Genomic DNA, 16,716 nt, shown 5'->3' with positions numbered 1-16,716 from the left:
GTGTAGCTTAGTGGTAGAGAGCTTGCATGGAATGCACAAGATCTGGGTTCAATCCTCAGTATAGTAAAAGTTAATAAAATGAATGGTTGGTATATGAATGTTTCTTTTGCAAACCCTGAATTAAAAGTTTAAATAAGCAGGGGTAGGTGGCAATTGGATAGAATTTTGAAGGGGACATAGAATCAAAGATTTGTTTTACTGGATGTAAGGGACTGAGATCTAAGGTCTCAGAAGAGGATCGAGGAATAATGGACAGTTGTCAGGTGAAGGTTCTGAACGAGAAAAGAATGGCTAGACGCACAAGGAGAATAGAAAGGTCACCTTATTCCACAGCTGGAAAAAGGAAGTAAACAGTGTGTGTGCATATTTATGTATGTGGTGTATGCATGTGTGTACACATGTGGAGTCCAGGTGTTGACATCCATTGTCTTCATCTGTTTCTCTCCACCTTATATTTTGAGACAGGTCTCTCACTGAACCTGGAGCTTACTAATTCAGTTAGATTGGCCAGCAAACCTCGGGGGTCTGCCTGTCTCTGTCTCCCCAGCCTGGGGGTTCCAGATGCATTGCCTCTGCACTCACGTTTGTGTTACAGGCTTCACTTGTTTTCACAATAAGACAGGATGGAAGATGGTTAACAGTGGGGGAATCTGAATGATTCTGAAGGAGCAGTCTGGGGGTTGAGTGGTCAGGTTGTATTGAAGAGAGGGCTTACCAAGGACAAAGGAGGCTGAGGAAGCTACTCACTTATATATACTGTTGCCTCTCGAAAACTTGCCCCAACACTGCCTAACTTGAACACCCCCAGCCCATGTTTCTAGTGCCAGCTGCACTGCCCCATGTCTATCATATTTGTCACTCCTTATTACTGTTAGTGTCTGTTAAATTGTTGTGTCGTCTAATATATGCTGAAGGTGGAGAAGATAACCTGTCTTTCTCATCACTGTGTCCCCTACACTTAGAAGTGCCCCTAAAGCATCATAGACATTTAACAGGTATTTCTTGATGGGATAGTCTCACAGTTAGTAAAGTATGGAGCAGATACTGGAAAGTAATCTCTCAGACTCCAAAGCTCAAGCTTTTAACCCTAACTAGAGACAAGGGAATTAAGAGTGTGACAGGAAGCCGGGCGGTGGTGGCGCACGCCTTTAATCCCAGCACTCGGGAGGCAGAGGCAGGTGGATCTCTGTGAGTTCGAGGCCAGCCTGGGTTACCAAGTGAGTCCCAGGAAAGGCGCAAAGCTACACAGAGAAACCCTGTCTCGAAAAACCAAAAAAAAAAAAAAAAAAAAAAAAAAAAGAGTGTGACAGGAGAGCCATTTGAATGATCTACCATTGGTGGAAATTATTTGGAATGGGACTGCTAACAAATAAGCAGGGAATTGGAAGAAGTACAGCGAGGCTGGACTGAAGATGTGGTTTCATGGTACAGTGCTTGACCAGCATACCCACAGCCCTAGGCACGTTCTCCACACTGCAGCATACAAAACAAAACAAAAACGAGGAGTAAGTCACAGTGGGGATTAAGAAACCAGTGAGGCTAAGCTTATGTATATGTGTAGTGGTGTGTTCCTTAATCCCAGTGCTCCAGAGGCAGAGGCAGGTAGATCTTTGTGAGTTTGAGGGCAGCCTGGTCTTCATAGAAAGTTCAGGCCAGCCAGGCTACATAGTGAGACCTATCACAAAACAACAACAGTGAGCCTACGAGAAAATTGTGGTAAGATATTTGAGGTAGAAGTAGCAGTTTAGGAAATAATAAGAGTCTGGATGTGGCACAGAGGAAATAGGAACCGACTTCCAAGGTCCTTAGAGATAAGGCACAGTGGCAGGAAGTGGTTTACTAACAGTGATTTAAAGGGATGTAGGTAGATGTCACTTAGAGGAGCATCAGCAGCAACCACCTCAGGTACTGTGGAACATTCAAACACTTCTTCCTGGCCTTGTGATATGGGGTGTGGACCAATGAACTGTCTCTAAGTGTAACATCCCTGAGGGATAGTGAGTTTCAGTGAAGACTAGAGACTGGCAGAAAGATTCTGCAGAGATGTTGTGATTGGAGTAGAGTTGTTAGCAAACAAATAAGGATTCCAAACGCCCAAATAGAAAAGACTTTTTCCAGTATCTGTTTCTATAAATCAGAATGGAAGTTTTGGAATCCAACTGATGCTAGTGTTGGTTGCTTGAAGAAACGGGCTCCCCCAAACTATGGCCCCAATAACTAATTAGAAACAATTTCTTGCCGAGTGGTGGTGGCTCATGCCTTTAATACCAGCACTTGGGAGGCAAAGGCAGTTAGATCTCAGTGAGTTCAAGGCCAGCCTGGTCTACAGAGTGAGTTCCAGGACAGCCAGGACTGTTACACAGAGAAACCCTGTCTCAAAAAACAAACAAACAAAAGGAACAATTTCTTCAGGATCATTTTCAGTCAAAAACTAATTCTTCTCATTGAGTTGACAACATAGGTTCGGAGCCCCCACCCCCAGCCCCAACTGGGCATGAAATGTTCTAGAATTAGATAGTGGAGAATAGTCTTAAAAATCCAATGAATTGTACACTTTAAAATGGTGACTATTATATCCCAGTAGTTTTCCATCACTTATTCATTTCTGCTTCTTTCATGTCTGCATATGACTGTACCAGGTAGTACAGCTGGATGTAAGAGGCAACATGGTGAAACTTAATGACGGCTCTAAGATAACTTTTGAAAAATGCTTGATTGCAACGGGTGAGTACTTCTGGAGGTGGCTGTCTTTCCTGCTGCTTTAGAGTCTGGCCTTCTCTTAAAAAGATACTGCAAGCTGGGCAGTGGTGGCGCACGCCTTTAATCCCAGCACTCGGGAGGCAGAGCCAGGCAGATCTCTGTGAGTTCGAGGCCAGCCTGGGCTACCAAGTGAACTCCAGGAAAGGCACAAAGCTACGCAGAGAAACCCTGTCTCGAAAAACCAAAAAAAAAAAAAAAAAAAAAAAAAAGACACTGCAGCTCATCCTTAAGACTGCTGATTCCCAGAGTCTCTGGTGTCGATGTCTGGTTAATTTGGGTGTGTAATGTTTTTCCCTATTTCCAATTTTATATAATAAAGTTTATTAAAAACAATCCCTGGTAATGACATGAGGACGCTGCTCCTTTTTCCTCTGTGCATGGTGCTCAGTCTCTGACCTGAAGGATATGTAGTGGGTTGATTGTCAATTCTCCAAAAACAGGAGAGGAGGTAAGCAGTTAACGAAAGTGCTATAACCATGCTAGCATGTGAGGCCTCCTGAGATGCTGGAGATACTGTGGCAGGTGGGCATAAGAACTAATCCCAGCACTCAGAAGTCTGAGGCAGAAGGATCAAAGCAGACTTGATGCTACCTGGGATCCATAGTGAGTTCCAGACCAGCCTGAGCTACATAGTAAGACCCTCTCAGAAAATTGACAGAGAGAGACAAACACACGCCATGAAAAAAGGAACTAAGCTTTCTGGTTTAGCCAGCCATAGAGGCAAGGTCCTCTGAAAGGAGACTCAGATCTAGTTCTTAAAGAAATTATAAGAAGCCTGCTGTGAGGCAAGCCATTTAGTCACTCCTGGGTAGTATTAGCAGCAGCAGCCACAGCCACCGCCGCTCCTGCTGTGACACCAAGCATACTTAGCCACCGTCAAAGCGGAGAGCTCCACTTACAGGGGTTGTTTGGGCTAGCTCCTGCTTCTCAGGCTAAGGGCTTTCTTATTTGCAGGAGGCACGCCAAGAAGTCTGTCTGCCATTGATAGGGCTGGAGCCGAGGTGAAGAGTAGAACGACACTTTTCAGAAAGGTAATTGCTTTAGTGTTTCCTTTGTGTCGTTTGGAAGAGGGGACACGCTTCGGTGTCCCCCAAGTGCTCCCTCCAAATGGGAGATCCAAGTCCTCTATATAGCTCTTCTCTGGACTTGTTATCTAGCTTCAAGCGAGTCACTTCTCCCTGCACTTCCAATACTTCATTCCCTCAAGGTGCTGTGCTTGTGGGAGAAAACTACATTTGGTTTTTCTTGCTTGCTATCGTTCTGACTGCCCTTCCGTAGGGGTTTTCTCTTGATGTATTTGATCCACCAGAACTCCTTGTGGTCTCTTGGCATTTTTCATTACAAGTGCTTTGTGAAGGCTTTGATGCAAAAGGTTGAGTATACAAATACAAAAGAAAAGAGATTGTTTACTTCTTAACAGTATGCCTTGCTGGAATTTTCTAGCCACACTTAGAGATATCGGATGAAGTTTATACTGCCTTTTAAATTCTTGATTGTTGGGCTGAATAATCTTTGTATGGGAGGCTGTCTTTTGCTTTGTAAGATGTTGGCAGCATCACTGGCTTCTCTCCACTAGAGGCCAGGAGCATCTTGTCCTGACAGCCAAAATGTCTCTAGATACTACCACATGTCCACCTTGGACTGGGAAGAAAAACTGCTACCTGTATTGACAACCACTGTTGCTGGAAGGAATGTCACAATGGAGAAAAAATTCACATTAATAACATAGAGCCACTTTGTACAAGATGTTATGTGCAAATGTCTGTTGTAGAAGAGTTAGAGGAAAATATTTTCTTGGATTATTATCTTGTGCTCCTTTGGGAAATCAGTGGACTAAACTGTTATGATCTCGCAGATTGGAGATTTTAGAGCCTTGGAGAAGATCTCACGGGAAGTCAAGTCAATTACAGTTATCGGTGGGGGCTTCCTTGGGAGTGAACTGGCCTGTGCTCTTGGAAGAAAGGGTGAGTATTGAGAACTGTCCTTGACTTACTTTCTCTATTCATATATCACACATCTTGGTGCACTGTCACAAATTCCAGAAAATATATTTGCCAGGAGGAGTTCAAGGAGTTTGAACAGTGTTTATAGAATGAGGCTTGTTGGCACATGATTATAATTCTAGCACTCCAGAGGCAGAATCAAGAAGATTCTGAGTTAGATTTTAGACTGAGTTACATAGTGAGTTCAGGGCTAGCCTGGGGCTATGAAGTAAGACCCTCCCCCATTTCACCCCCCCCCAAAGAAGTTTATAGAACAAAAAGCTAAGTACTGAGATCAAGACAAGGATTTCTATCTAGTTGAGTTTCTATTGCTGTGATAAACACCATGACCAAAAGCTACTTGAGGAGGAAAGGGTTTATTTGGCTTATACTTCAATGTCACTGTTCATCACTGAGGGAAGTCAGGCAGGGCAGGAACCTGGAGACAGGAGCTAATAGAGAGGCCATGGAGGACTGCTGCTTACTGGCTTGTTACCTAGCTTGCTCAGCCTGCTTTCTTATAATACTCAAGACCACCTGCCCAGGGATGCTACATCCCACAGGATGTTGGGCCCACTCATATCAATCATTAATCAAAAAATGCTCTACACACTTGCCTACATGCAATCTGATGGAGGCATTTTCTCAATTGAGGTTCCTTTTTCCAGGTAATTCTAGCTTTTGTCAAGTCCACCAAAAAAAAAAAAAAAAAAAAACCCAAAAAAACAGTCTCCCAGTGTCCAAAATGTTGTCCCCTAAATAACTTAACAGCAGCACTTCCTTTCCTTTCCTGTACCCTCTCTGCCTAGACTGTTTAGAAATCAAATATTTAAAGAAGTTGTTTAGAAATCAAATATTTAAAGAAGTGGATGAGTAAGGTGAGAGGGGCCATGCAAACTAGAGAACTATATGGATCTGTGAATTGTTGAAGTTGAAAAAAGCCAAACACTTCAATCAGAAATGTGATGGTCCCAGCTAAACAGGCCTGTAGGTTCTGGGTTGAATGTTTCATGGCCACCGTGTTTCTGTTTTCGATTATATTTATTTGTTTGTTGGTGTTGGGATGTGATTATAGGAGTGCCCGTGCTAAACTCAAGGCATCTTCTCAGGAGGGTGATTCCTATTCAGAGCTGGAAAAGCCCTTACGTGAGCCTCAGGTGACCGGCCACATGGGTGGGTGTGCACTAAATTCATAGTTGGTAGCTTAATCCCGGGACAGCACTTCTGACACTCGCTGTCTTTGCCTTTGAATAAACTCAGCCACCAAGGCCCTCTTGCCCTAGTGCCCCGCGGGCAGGAGCTGTGGCCTGCTTGGCAGCTTTGCTCTGCTGAGTTCAGTCAGGACTGACTGACTCACCCGCCTTTATCTCCCTCCTGTCTTCCTGGGATTGGCGCGTGCTTCCATAACCAGTTCTCTTTCTTCTTCCTAGCTCAAACCTCAGGCATAGAAGTGATTCAGCTCTTCCCTGAGAAAGGAAATATGGGGAAGATCCTTCCTGAATACCTCAGCAACTGGACCATGGAAAAAGTCAAGCGAGGTAGAGACTGTCTGTCCATAACTCCCCTCTTTCTTTTGAGAGTAACTGAAGGCAAAGTTAGCTTTTTTGGGAACTCCCTTGATGTAATTCCTCACATCTGGCTGAGGAAATGTTTCGCTATTGCTCAGTCAGACAGGGTCACAGGCATCCAGAATCTGAGACACCACATTCCCAGACGTGCTAAAGATGGACTGTATGTGAAGGTTCTTGTGGTTCCTCAAGGCTGCCTGCATCTGAAGAGAATCGATTTGACTAGAGGGCAGGTCTCGGGCTTGTGAGTTCAGTCACTGGTCTCATTTTTCTTTACAGAGGGAGTGAAAGTGATGCCCAATGCAATTGTGCAATCAGTTGGGGTCAGTGGTGGCAAGTTACTCATTAAGCTGAAAGATGGAAGGAAGGTAAGGATAAAGAGACCGTGTCAGAAGGCCTGTCTTCCAGTTCTTCATTCCCGTTTCCTTATTCTCATTCCCTTACTTGACATCATTGATTTGTTTTCTTAGCAGCCACCATTAACATCTCCTAATTCTCTGAATTCATCATCCCTTCATCAAAATAGGGTGATGGGAACCAGCGTGGACGCCTGTGAACTGTTTGCCCTTAGTCTCTTCCTGACTGTACTAGACCTCAGTCCTTGCTAGGGCAATAGATTTCTGTTCAGGTGATACAGAATATGTATGGGGCTGGAGGATTCTTTGGGTTTTTTTTGGGGTGGGTCCTTTTTTTGGTTTTTTGAGACAGGGTATCTCTGTATATAGCTTTGGTGCCTGTCCTGGATCTCGCTCTGTAGATCAGGCTGGCCTCGAACTCACAGAGATCTACCTGGCTCTGCCTCACTGCCTCCCAAGTGCTGGGATTAAAGGCGGGTGCTACCACTGCCCAGCGTGGGCTGGGGGATTCTTATAAAAGCAGAACTTAAATCTGTTTACTGGAGGTAAGTTAACCCATGATTATTTTTAAAGCTCTAATATTGTTTTCTTTATTTTCTTTTATCTTTGTTTTGGACAGTGTTGGGAATTGAACCCAGGTCCTTGTGCATGCTACACAAGCATTCTACCCCTGAGCTACACCCAGCCCCTTGATAGAAAAAGCCTGAGCTATTGGATTCCTGAGGACATTAACTTTTTGAAAGTCTGATTCTTTTTTATTTTATTTTATTTTACAATACAATTCAGTTCTACATATCAGCCACGGATACCCTTGTTCTCCCGCCTCCCGCCCCCCTCCCTTCCCCCCAGCCCACTCCCCATTCCCACCTCCTCCAGGGCAAAGCCTCCCCCAAGGACTGAGATCAACCTGGTAGACTCAGTCCAGGCAGGTCCAGTCCCCTCCTCCCAGACTGAGCCAAGCGTCCCTGCATAAGCCCCAGGTTTCAAACAGCCAACTCATGCAATGAGCATAGTACCCGGTACCACTGCCTGGATGCCTCCCAAACAGATCAAGTCAATCAACTGTCTCACCTATTCAGAGGGCCTGATCCAGTTGGGGGCCCCTCAGCCATTGGTTCAAAAGTCTGATTCTTAATGATGTGATATTATAAGGTTTATGATAGGAATGAACATCAGTTAAAACTGGTAATTGACTAAATTACTTTTTTCCTCTCAGGTAGAAACTGACCACATAGTGGCAGCTGTGGGCCTAGAGCCCAATGTTGAGTTGGCCAAGACTGGTGGACTGGAAATAGACTCTGATTTTGGTGGCTTCCGGGTAAATGCAGAGCTACAAGCACGTTCTAACATCTGGGTGGTAAGTGTGCTACAGCATAACCCATTCATTGCTCCCAGCCTGTAGGTGAATGTGGCCGTGTGCCAAAGCTCAGTAGGTATGGTAGTTTACTTCTGTAAACTCAACACTGGAGGCATGGGCAGGAGGATCACCACAAGTTCAAGGCCATCCTGGGCTTCAGAATAAGACCCATTCTCAAAAGGAAGGAAGAAAGTAAGCTAGCAAGGAAAGCCAGCTCATTAATAGAGTTGAAGTGTTTGATGGCCAGAGGAGAAGCACTAGAAACCAGTTAAGTGCTTGAATTAGAAGAGCGCATGTGGGGCTGGAGAGATGGCTCAGTGGTTAAAAGCACCAACTGCTCTTCCAGAGGTCCTGAGTTCAATTCCCAGCAACCACATGGTGGCTCACAATCACCTGTAATGAGATCTGGTGCCCTCTTCTGGCCTGCAGGGACACATGCAGGCAGAATACCGCATACATAATAAATAAATCTTTAAAAAAAAAGAACATTTATTAAAAAAAAAAGAAGAAGAAGAGCGCATGTGGCACCCTCTGCAAGCTATGGGAGAGTAAAAGGAGCAACATGTATGGCTGTAGGAATAGAACTCATAATAATTCAGCTGGGCACGAACACAGCTCACAGACACACCTCCTGTTGCAGACGATGTAGGATGAAGTAGTTTTCTAATGTGCTCCCTGGAAAGGAAAGTGCCTATTTTCATTTTCCTTGAGTCCTTCCTATTTTCAGCTATTTTTAAAACCTATTATGACAAAACCAAGACTTTAACATGTAGGAACTATGAGGTAATTTCCCCATTGCTAGAACATTGCGATGTATTGTGTTTGGTTATGGATTCTGAAACTAAGGCCATAGGTGCTGTGAAAGGGTATTTTCCTCCACCAAAGTCTCAAAGTCTGGGGTTTTTTCTTGGCCTATTGTACCATGTATTCAATGCAGAAAACACCGACAAGAAGGAGAAAAGGGGGCCAGTCACCTGTAGCAACGAGGAATGTTTTAGTTATTTCCTTCCCTTTGTTTTCTTGAACATAAAGGTCTTTCCCCCTTTGTTTTATGTGGTTGTGGTGAGCTACTATATATAAACATTTGTATTCTGCTACATCTCACTTAACATTATTAAAGGAAGCCTTTCCTTGTTGCTTCAGACTCTGTAAACAGTTGAATGATTACATAATATCCCATTAAATAGACTTCATAGTTTACTTTGCTGTTGTTCACTTATTGGATTTTTAGGTTGCTTTGGGGGCATCTGAATAGCTGTGAAAATCAACAAGCGTTAGAGAGCCCTGTCTACCCCTAGCTGAGGGTTCTCTGAGACACTTAGCTTGTTGAATCTATGCCTCTTCTAGGGTACAGTACTTGTTTACATTGCCCTGTAGTTAGGAATAATGGTGTCTCTTTCCTGTTCTACACTAGGTTCTACATACCCCATAGGAAAGGCTTGTGTCGCTTTTATCTCACCAACCCATATACAAAAAAGGCTTTTATACATCATAAATACTCCGTGAAAATGTGTTGACTGACTACTGAATCATGAAAAAACAAAACAAAACAAGACAAAGCCACTTACCTCAGAAAAGATAAGAGACAGTCACATCTGAAAACTGGTTTCCACATAGAGAAGAGAATATTCTGAGTTGCGTATGGGGGTAAAGGTTTATGATCTCAGCACTAGGGAGACTGAGACAGGAGAATCATTAGTTTGAGGCCAGCATGGGCTATATAGAGAGACCCTATCTCCAAAATAGTGAAAAAAATATTCTTGAATGCTCCATTGTCAAGTAGCCTGTCTGCTAGAACACAATGAGCAGAAACAGGCATGTATAAACTGAAGCAAAGAAGACTTAGGATAGTTTATGGAAGTATACTGTCTTGGGGTTTCTGTTGCTGTAAAGAGACACTAGCCATAGCACTCTTCTAAAAGAAAACATTTACCTGTGGTAGCTTAAATGCTACACCTTGATCCAAAGGCAGTGAACTGTTGGGGCTTGGATTGAGCATATATCAGACCTCAAAGCCCACCTCCACAGTGACACACTTCCTCCAACAAGGCCACACCTCCTAATAGTGCCACTCCCTTTGGGGGCCCTTTTCTTTTAAGCCACCATCTATAGTGGTGTCTCACTTGATTAGGACTGATTATAGCCTATAAATGGAAAACATTACTTAACATTGCTAGGGTCCTTGGAGGCCCAAAGTTTATATTCTGCTTTTAACTTTTTTTTTAAAGAGTTGTTTCCATAATGTATTTGTCTCCAAAGGCAGGAGATGCTGCATGCTTCTATGATATAAAGTTGGGTCGGAGGCGAGTAGAACATCATGATCATGCTGTTGTGAGTGGAAGACTGGCTGGCGAAAATATGACTGGAGCTGCAAAGCCGTACTGGCATCAGTCAATGTTCTGGTAATAGTTCTGTGCCTTGGGGACACAACTGCTTCGAACTCTGTATTAGCGAGCTCAAAATACAGAGATTTGTATCTGCTTTATGATGTGGCTTCTTTGTAGTCACTATACCTTTCTCTAGAAGGGAAGAAGTTCCGCCCCATGTCCATACCGACCCTGTGTGACATGCATAACATGGGTGGAAACTGCACTAGTGCTTCTGGAAAAGGTAGAGTTTGAGCTCTTGTGGTTGGTTCAGAAGTACAGCAGTTAGATTGGGCAGCTGTGGATTTAGTTTTTCTTTCCCAGTTTCACTAATGGTTCCAACATACTGGGGAAAACACAGCTCATTCATGTGTAACCTTTAAGATCAACAATTTGCTGGGAATGGTGGCATATACCTTTCATCCCAGCACTTGGGAAACAGAAACAGGCAAATTTCTGTGAGTTCAAGGCCAGCCTGATCTACATAGCAAGTTCTAGACTAGCTGGGCCTATATAGTGAGACCTATTTCAATAATTTAACAAAAACAGATCAGGATTCACAGGCCTAAAAGACAGTTATTTGAATTTAAGGAGGTTAGAACGGGCTGGGATCTAACACACTACTCTGGCCTCCATGGGCAACAGGCATGCACATGACACACAGACAACATACACATAAGAAAACAAAACCACCTTGTCTCTAAAAGGAAGAAGAGAAAGAGGGAGGATGATTCAATGATTGATTGATTAGTAGTAATTAGTACTGAACATTCTCAAGTCCTCGGGGCTGACCCTGTTTAGTACACTTTGATCTTGATTGATTTCACTTGGAAGATAAGGTAAGCTGGAACTGTGCCTGACTATAATGCCACCTACTAAAGAGCTCGCTCAGGTAGAAAGACCTCAAGTTTGAGGCTAATCTGGAACAATCTAGCAAGATCCTGACTCAGATTTTAAAGGGGTAGGAGTATAGCTTAGTGATAGAGACCTTAGCATGGACAGGATCCTGGGTCCAATGTCCAGTGCAAACAATGGAAACAATGGAAATGTGGAGTACAGAAATAGAATCTTGAAGATTTCAGAAGACTAAGTTGATGTTGGAGATAACCTTTTAGGACAGTCCCACACAGTTTTATGAGGGAGTTACTGAAAAGTGACATACGTTTCTAGGTCAGCACACACAAAACAGGGAAAAATGAGTCTGTACCGTTTTCAGTTAGGGCCGAGGTACAGATTCTAAGGATTTGTTGTTTATTCTCCCCCGAAGATACAATTTAATGATCTATTGTGGCAAAGAAGATAAAATGTGTACTAGCAGAAGGAGTATCTTAGGTTATTACCCAAAACCATAATAATGATGTGGAATATTAAGAAAGATGTATATAGCCAGGCAGTGATAGCACATGCCTTTAATCCCATCACTCAGGAGGCAGAAGCAGGAGGATCTCTGTGAGTTCGAGGCCAGCCTGGTCTACAGAGTGAGTTCCAGGATAGCCAGTGCTCCACAGAGAAACCCTGTATCAAGAGGGAAAAAAAGAAAAAAGATGTAGCTAGTAATGGGGTGCAGTGAGATAGCCCAGCAAGTAAATAGTTATTTGTTGCCAAACTTGATGACCTCGATTTAATTCCTGGGATCTACATGGTAAAGAGAACCCACTCCCACAAGTTGTCTTCTGACCTCCACATGCGCCATAACACATGCGTGTATCTATTCATGCACATACAAGAAAGAAATCATTCCAGGTGGAGGCCAAGGGTGGTACTGTTAGGTTAATGAAACTCTAGTCATTAAATTCCAAATTTCATCCAATAGGGACACATTTTAAAGCTTCAAAAGGCTGTTTTAACGTGAGTTAAAGAAAATTAGATGAGCCGGGCGGTGGTGGCACAGGTGGCGCACGTCTTTAATCCCAGCACTCATGAGGCAGAAGCAGGTGGATCTTTGTGAGTTCGAGGTCAGCCTGGTCTACAGGACAAGTTCCAGGTCTATAGAACAAGTTCCAGGACAGCCAAGGTTATACAGAGAACCCCTGTTTTGAAAAAAAGAAAAAAGAAAAAGAAAGAAAAGAAAATTAGAGAGGATCAAAAGTAGGGAACCTGGGCCTGGTATGGTGGCTGGTGCCTATAATCCCAGCACTCAGGAGACAGAGGCAGGCAGATATCTATGACAGCCAGGGCTACACAGAGAAAGTGTATCTCAAAAACAAACAAAAAGGTGGGAACCTATTCCACCCCAAATGTTGCACGGAATAAAAACATAATAAAATTCCAAAAGTTTCAATCATTGTATGATTATGTGTATAGTAGCTTCTTGAGAGGAAAAATGCTGTTTGAGATAGACAGTCGTACTCCCTCGAGCTTGTCCTCAGATGTCCTGGTGACAGTAAATCTGTTTGGCATTCCTCTTAGGAATCCTGGGTTATTTGACTGGCATGAAAGTACAGTGTCACGGAGAGAATGAGCTCCTATGCCATTCTTCTGGTCCTCTGACAGAATGTCCTCTTTCCTTCATAGGAGTGATTTGGGTCCTGATGTTGGCTATGAAGCTATTGGTCTTGTGGACAGTAGTTTGCCCACGGTCGGGGTTTTTGCAAAAGCAACTGCACAAGACAACCCCAAATCTGCCACAGAACAGTCAGGTAAGGAAGTCCAAGTACTTCTCTAGGAAGAATTTTAAGAAGCAGTGTGTCTCTGTTCTCCTGAACAAGTTGGTTCTGCATGGGCCAGAGGGAGCTGGCCTTCAAAGCCTCTATATTGTGCTTTAAAAGTAACCAAACCCACCAGGCAGTGGTGGCACAGGCCGTTAATCCCAGCACTCGGGAGGCACAGGCAGGTGATCTCTGTGAGTTCGAGGCCAGCCTGGTGTACTAACAGAATTCTAGGACAGCCAGGACTACACAGAGAACCCTCTCTCGGAAAAAAAAAAAAAATGGTAACCAAACCCAGACTTCATTCATTGGTGCTCCAAGATCCTGGTCAAAGCACAGACCACGATATTATAGGTATCCATCCTAGACAATGGGCAACAGCCTGCTCAGTGACGCCATTTTGTCTCTTGGGGCTGAGAAAATCTCAGTGGTGAAGTAGACCTGAATGTTTTAGTTATTTTTTTTTTATATTGCCTGCTTCATAATAATCTCAAGAACCAGGTGTGGCAACCTCTTAGGGCCTAGTGTCTTCCCTGGACCCTGGGAAGTAAACAATTGGCCTAAGGAGTTCTTACGCTGACTCTAATTCCAGTTGTCAGATCTGGATGCCAGGTTTGCTTCAGATGGGAGGCACCACTCTTGGAATGGGCTTTCCTCCTACACGTATCTCTTTCATTAGCTCCTTGGCCTTATTCTGACCTTGGCTTACATTATTTATTTATTTATTTTGCCGGATGTTTCATGGGCAAGTTAAATTTTAAGAAAGAGAAAGCAAGTCATTATCTGTAAGTTCAAGCTCAGCCTGATCCACATAAGACCCTGTCTCAGAAAAGAAAAAAACAACCCCAAATTCTATGCTTTATTTTATTGCAAACAATTTTCATGCAGATAGCTGTATATGTGGCAAGTAGCTACTGTCCTGAATCCTTGTCCTAGTTTGCTTTCTATTTCTGTGATAAAGACCATGACCAAATGCCATTTGTGAAGGGACAGGTTGATTTGGCTTAAATGTCCTGATCACCGTCCATCACTGCGTGATGCCAACACAGAAACTCAAGCAGGGCAGGCACTAAAGCAGAGACCGTAGAGTAACGATGATTATGGGCTTAACCCATGACTTGGTTAGCCTGCCTATACAAGGGAAGACCACCAGCCAGGGAGTGCCAACCCCCAACACTTGCTATGGGCTGGCCCACCCACATCAATCATTAATCAGGAAAAGTGCCCCACAGACGTGCCTACAGGCCAGATCCTGAACTGATGCTCTTCTGTCTTCCCAGATGACTCTGGTATGTATCAGATTGACAAAGAAAACTAACCAGTACAATCTCGAATGTTTCTGAGAGGAGAGATGTAAACCCTTGATAGTTTGGAAAGATCCAGATACATGGACATGTCTGTATCATAAAATGTAAATGAAGTAGAAAAGTACAAGGTCAGGTTCAGCAGTGCCCAGGAGATGGCAAGAAAGAACTTTGCTTGGCCTTTGTTAATTGAAAGTGGCTAGAGAATATGCTGAGGCATATTGGAAAACAGACTATGTAGAAGCAGCTTTAGGCCAGTTTCAAAAGAAACTTTCCAGGCTGGGGAAAGAGCTCAGTTGGTAAAAGTACTTGCCTTGCAAATATGAGGTCCAGAGTTCAATCCCCAGAATCCACATTTGAAAAGGTAAGTATCGTGGCACATGAATCTAATGGCAGTACTGGGGCTGCAGAACCAGGCTTGCTGGCCAGCTGGCCTAGCCTGTTGAGTTCCGAGCCATTGAGAAGGACCCTGTCTCCAAGAACAATCCTGAGGAATGACATCCAAGGCTGTCACATACACATACACGTGTACCTACACATACATACAAAGACACTTGCCTTCTAGAATTTTCCAAGATCAAAATAACTGAACTTTGGGTTTTGTGTTTCTTTGTGGGGTTGCCACAGGGACCAGTATCCGCTCGGAGAGTGAGACAGAGTCAGAAGCCTCTGAAATCCCAGTTCCGCCCAGTAGCCCTGCAGTCCCACAGGCCCCCGCTGAAGGGGAGGACTACGGCAAAGGTGTCATCTTCTACCTCAGGGACAAAGTGGTCGTGGGGATTGTGCTGTGGAATGTCTTTAACCGAATGCCAATCGCAAGGAAGGTAGGTGCCTGGCAGAGCCCTTGGGAGAAGATGGGAAGTGGGGATTGAGAGCCGTCCCTGTGACTTCACTAGGTGCCCTGAGACGCATTGTCCACCAAGGTCAGAGTGCACCTAAGCAGAACAAAGGCATAACCTTGGCTCATGAACATTGCTTTTCAACTTGAGACTTGGCTGGGTGTCCTGAGAGTCGTCGAGCTCATTTGGGGCTAGTAGAAAGTTGTTCCCACAATCCCCTCCCAGTGTGTAACTGGAGACTAGCCCAGGCAGCCCCATTGTGTGGACCATGGCTGGGTGCACATGGAATGAGTTAAGAACTGTTGTTCCTCTACCCTCAGATCATTAAGGACGGTGAGCAGCATGAAGATCTCAATGAAGTAGCCAAACTCTTCAACATTCATGAAGATTGAAGCCCTATCATGGAATACACATGCACTTTTCCATCCCTGACGGGGGTTGGGTGGGTAGAAGAACCTTTTTTATTTAGCATACTTTCTCTTTATGTAGGAGCAGGAATCAAACAAGCCTCTGTGAATATTTTCATCTATATAGATGCACATCACAAATTAAAATCTGATTCTTTTAAATCAGTTGTTTTATTTTAAAGGGAGTAGGTAAAAAAAGGAGGCAATGTGTGCATATCAGCAAGCTGACTGCAGCTACTAGCAAGTATATGATTCTTCTCAGCCATGTATTCAACAGTCCACATTAACCTCCTATCAGCACTCTGTAATCATGGCCCGCCATACCTCTCAGCTCACAGCACTGATCTTATTTCATGTGTATGGGTGTTTTGCCTACACATGTATCTGTGTACCACTTGTGTGCCTGGTGCCCGTGGAGGCCAGAAATGGGCAGTAGATCCCCTCGGACTGGAGTCACTTCCTGTTAGGAGCCACCACATGGGTGCTGGGAAGTGAACACTGGTTCCCTCCCCTACAAGAACAACCAGTGCTCTTAACCACTGAACCATCTCTCCAGTCCCATAAAGGAAGATTGGGTTTCTGAGATAGGGCCTCACTGTAGTTTTTCTGGCCTAGAATTTGCTGTGTAGATGTGTTAGCTCCATGATCTGCCTACCTCAGTTTCCCAAGTGCTGGCATTAAAGGTGTTTACTACTGTGCCTCACCTGACCTAATTCTTCTGTAGGCAAGTTCACTATTTCTATGAAGGCCTTCTTGACCCAACCAAGCCTAACCCTATTTATGTCTCACTAACTGACCTATGGCTTCCTGCAAGCAGGCACCATGACATTAAGGTCTTGCTCATGGTCATATATGCAGAAGCAAAAGAGTTCTGGTTCAGAATATGTGCTTAATAAATATCATTGAATGAGTAAGCAAATAAACATAGAGAATAAACTCAGCTTTCCGTTGAACAACTAGCTGCTCCCGAATTGAATTGGTCCCATAGGGGACAGAAAGAATATATAGATATAGATATATAGATATATAGATATATATAGATACAGATTGAAGTGTTTAGAAGCCAGTTGTGATGATGGCACATGCCTACAATCTTAGCACTCAGGAGGATGAGGCAAGAGGATTGCAG

At 43.9% G+C, this 16,716-nt stretch overlaps 1 protein-coding gene across 2 annotated transcripts in view; it reads left to right on the top strand.

Annotated features, from left to right (window-relative positions):
• Window positions 1-15,749, top strand: part of Aifm1 (apoptosis inducing factor mitochondria associated 1) — a 40,293-nt gene extending 24,544 nt beyond the window's left edge. For both annotated transcript variants that reach the window (XM_028887360.1, XM_028887361.2), the window contains exons 7-16: window positions 2,640-2,724; window positions 3,715-3,791; window positions 4,616-4,724; window positions 6,173-6,280; window positions 6,590-6,678; window positions 7,883-8,023; window positions 10,283-10,425; window positions 12,904-13,028; window positions 14,969-15,165; window positions 15,501-15,749. In XM_028887360.1, the coding sequence (XP_028743193.1) occupies window positions 2,640-2,724; window positions 3,715-3,791; window positions 4,616-4,724; window positions 6,173-6,280; window positions 6,590-6,678; window positions 7,883-8,023; window positions 10,283-10,425; window positions 12,904-13,028; window positions 14,969-15,165; window positions 15,501-15,572 (1,146 nt within the window). In that variant the 3' untranslated portion in view covers window positions 15,573-15,749. The remainder of the gene's footprint in view (window positions 1-2,639; window positions 2,725-3,714; window positions 3,792-4,615; window positions 4,725-6,172; window positions 6,281-6,589; window positions 6,679-7,882; window positions 8,024-10,282; window positions 10,426-12,903; window positions 13,029-14,968; window positions 15,166-15,500) is intronic.
• Window positions 15,750-16,716: the final 967 nt, after the last annotated feature.

Source organism: Peromyscus leucopus, chromosome X (assembly GCF_004664715.2).
Source record: "Peromyscus leucopus breed LL Stock chromosome X, UCI_PerLeu_2.1, whole genome shotgun sequence".
NCBI lineage: Eukaryota > Metazoa > Chordata > Mammalia > Rodentia > Cricetidae > Peromyscus > Peromyscus leucopus.
The sequence above is the reverse complement of the archived record's forward strand: the minus strand, read 5'-3'. Positions and strand labels throughout refer to the sequence as shown.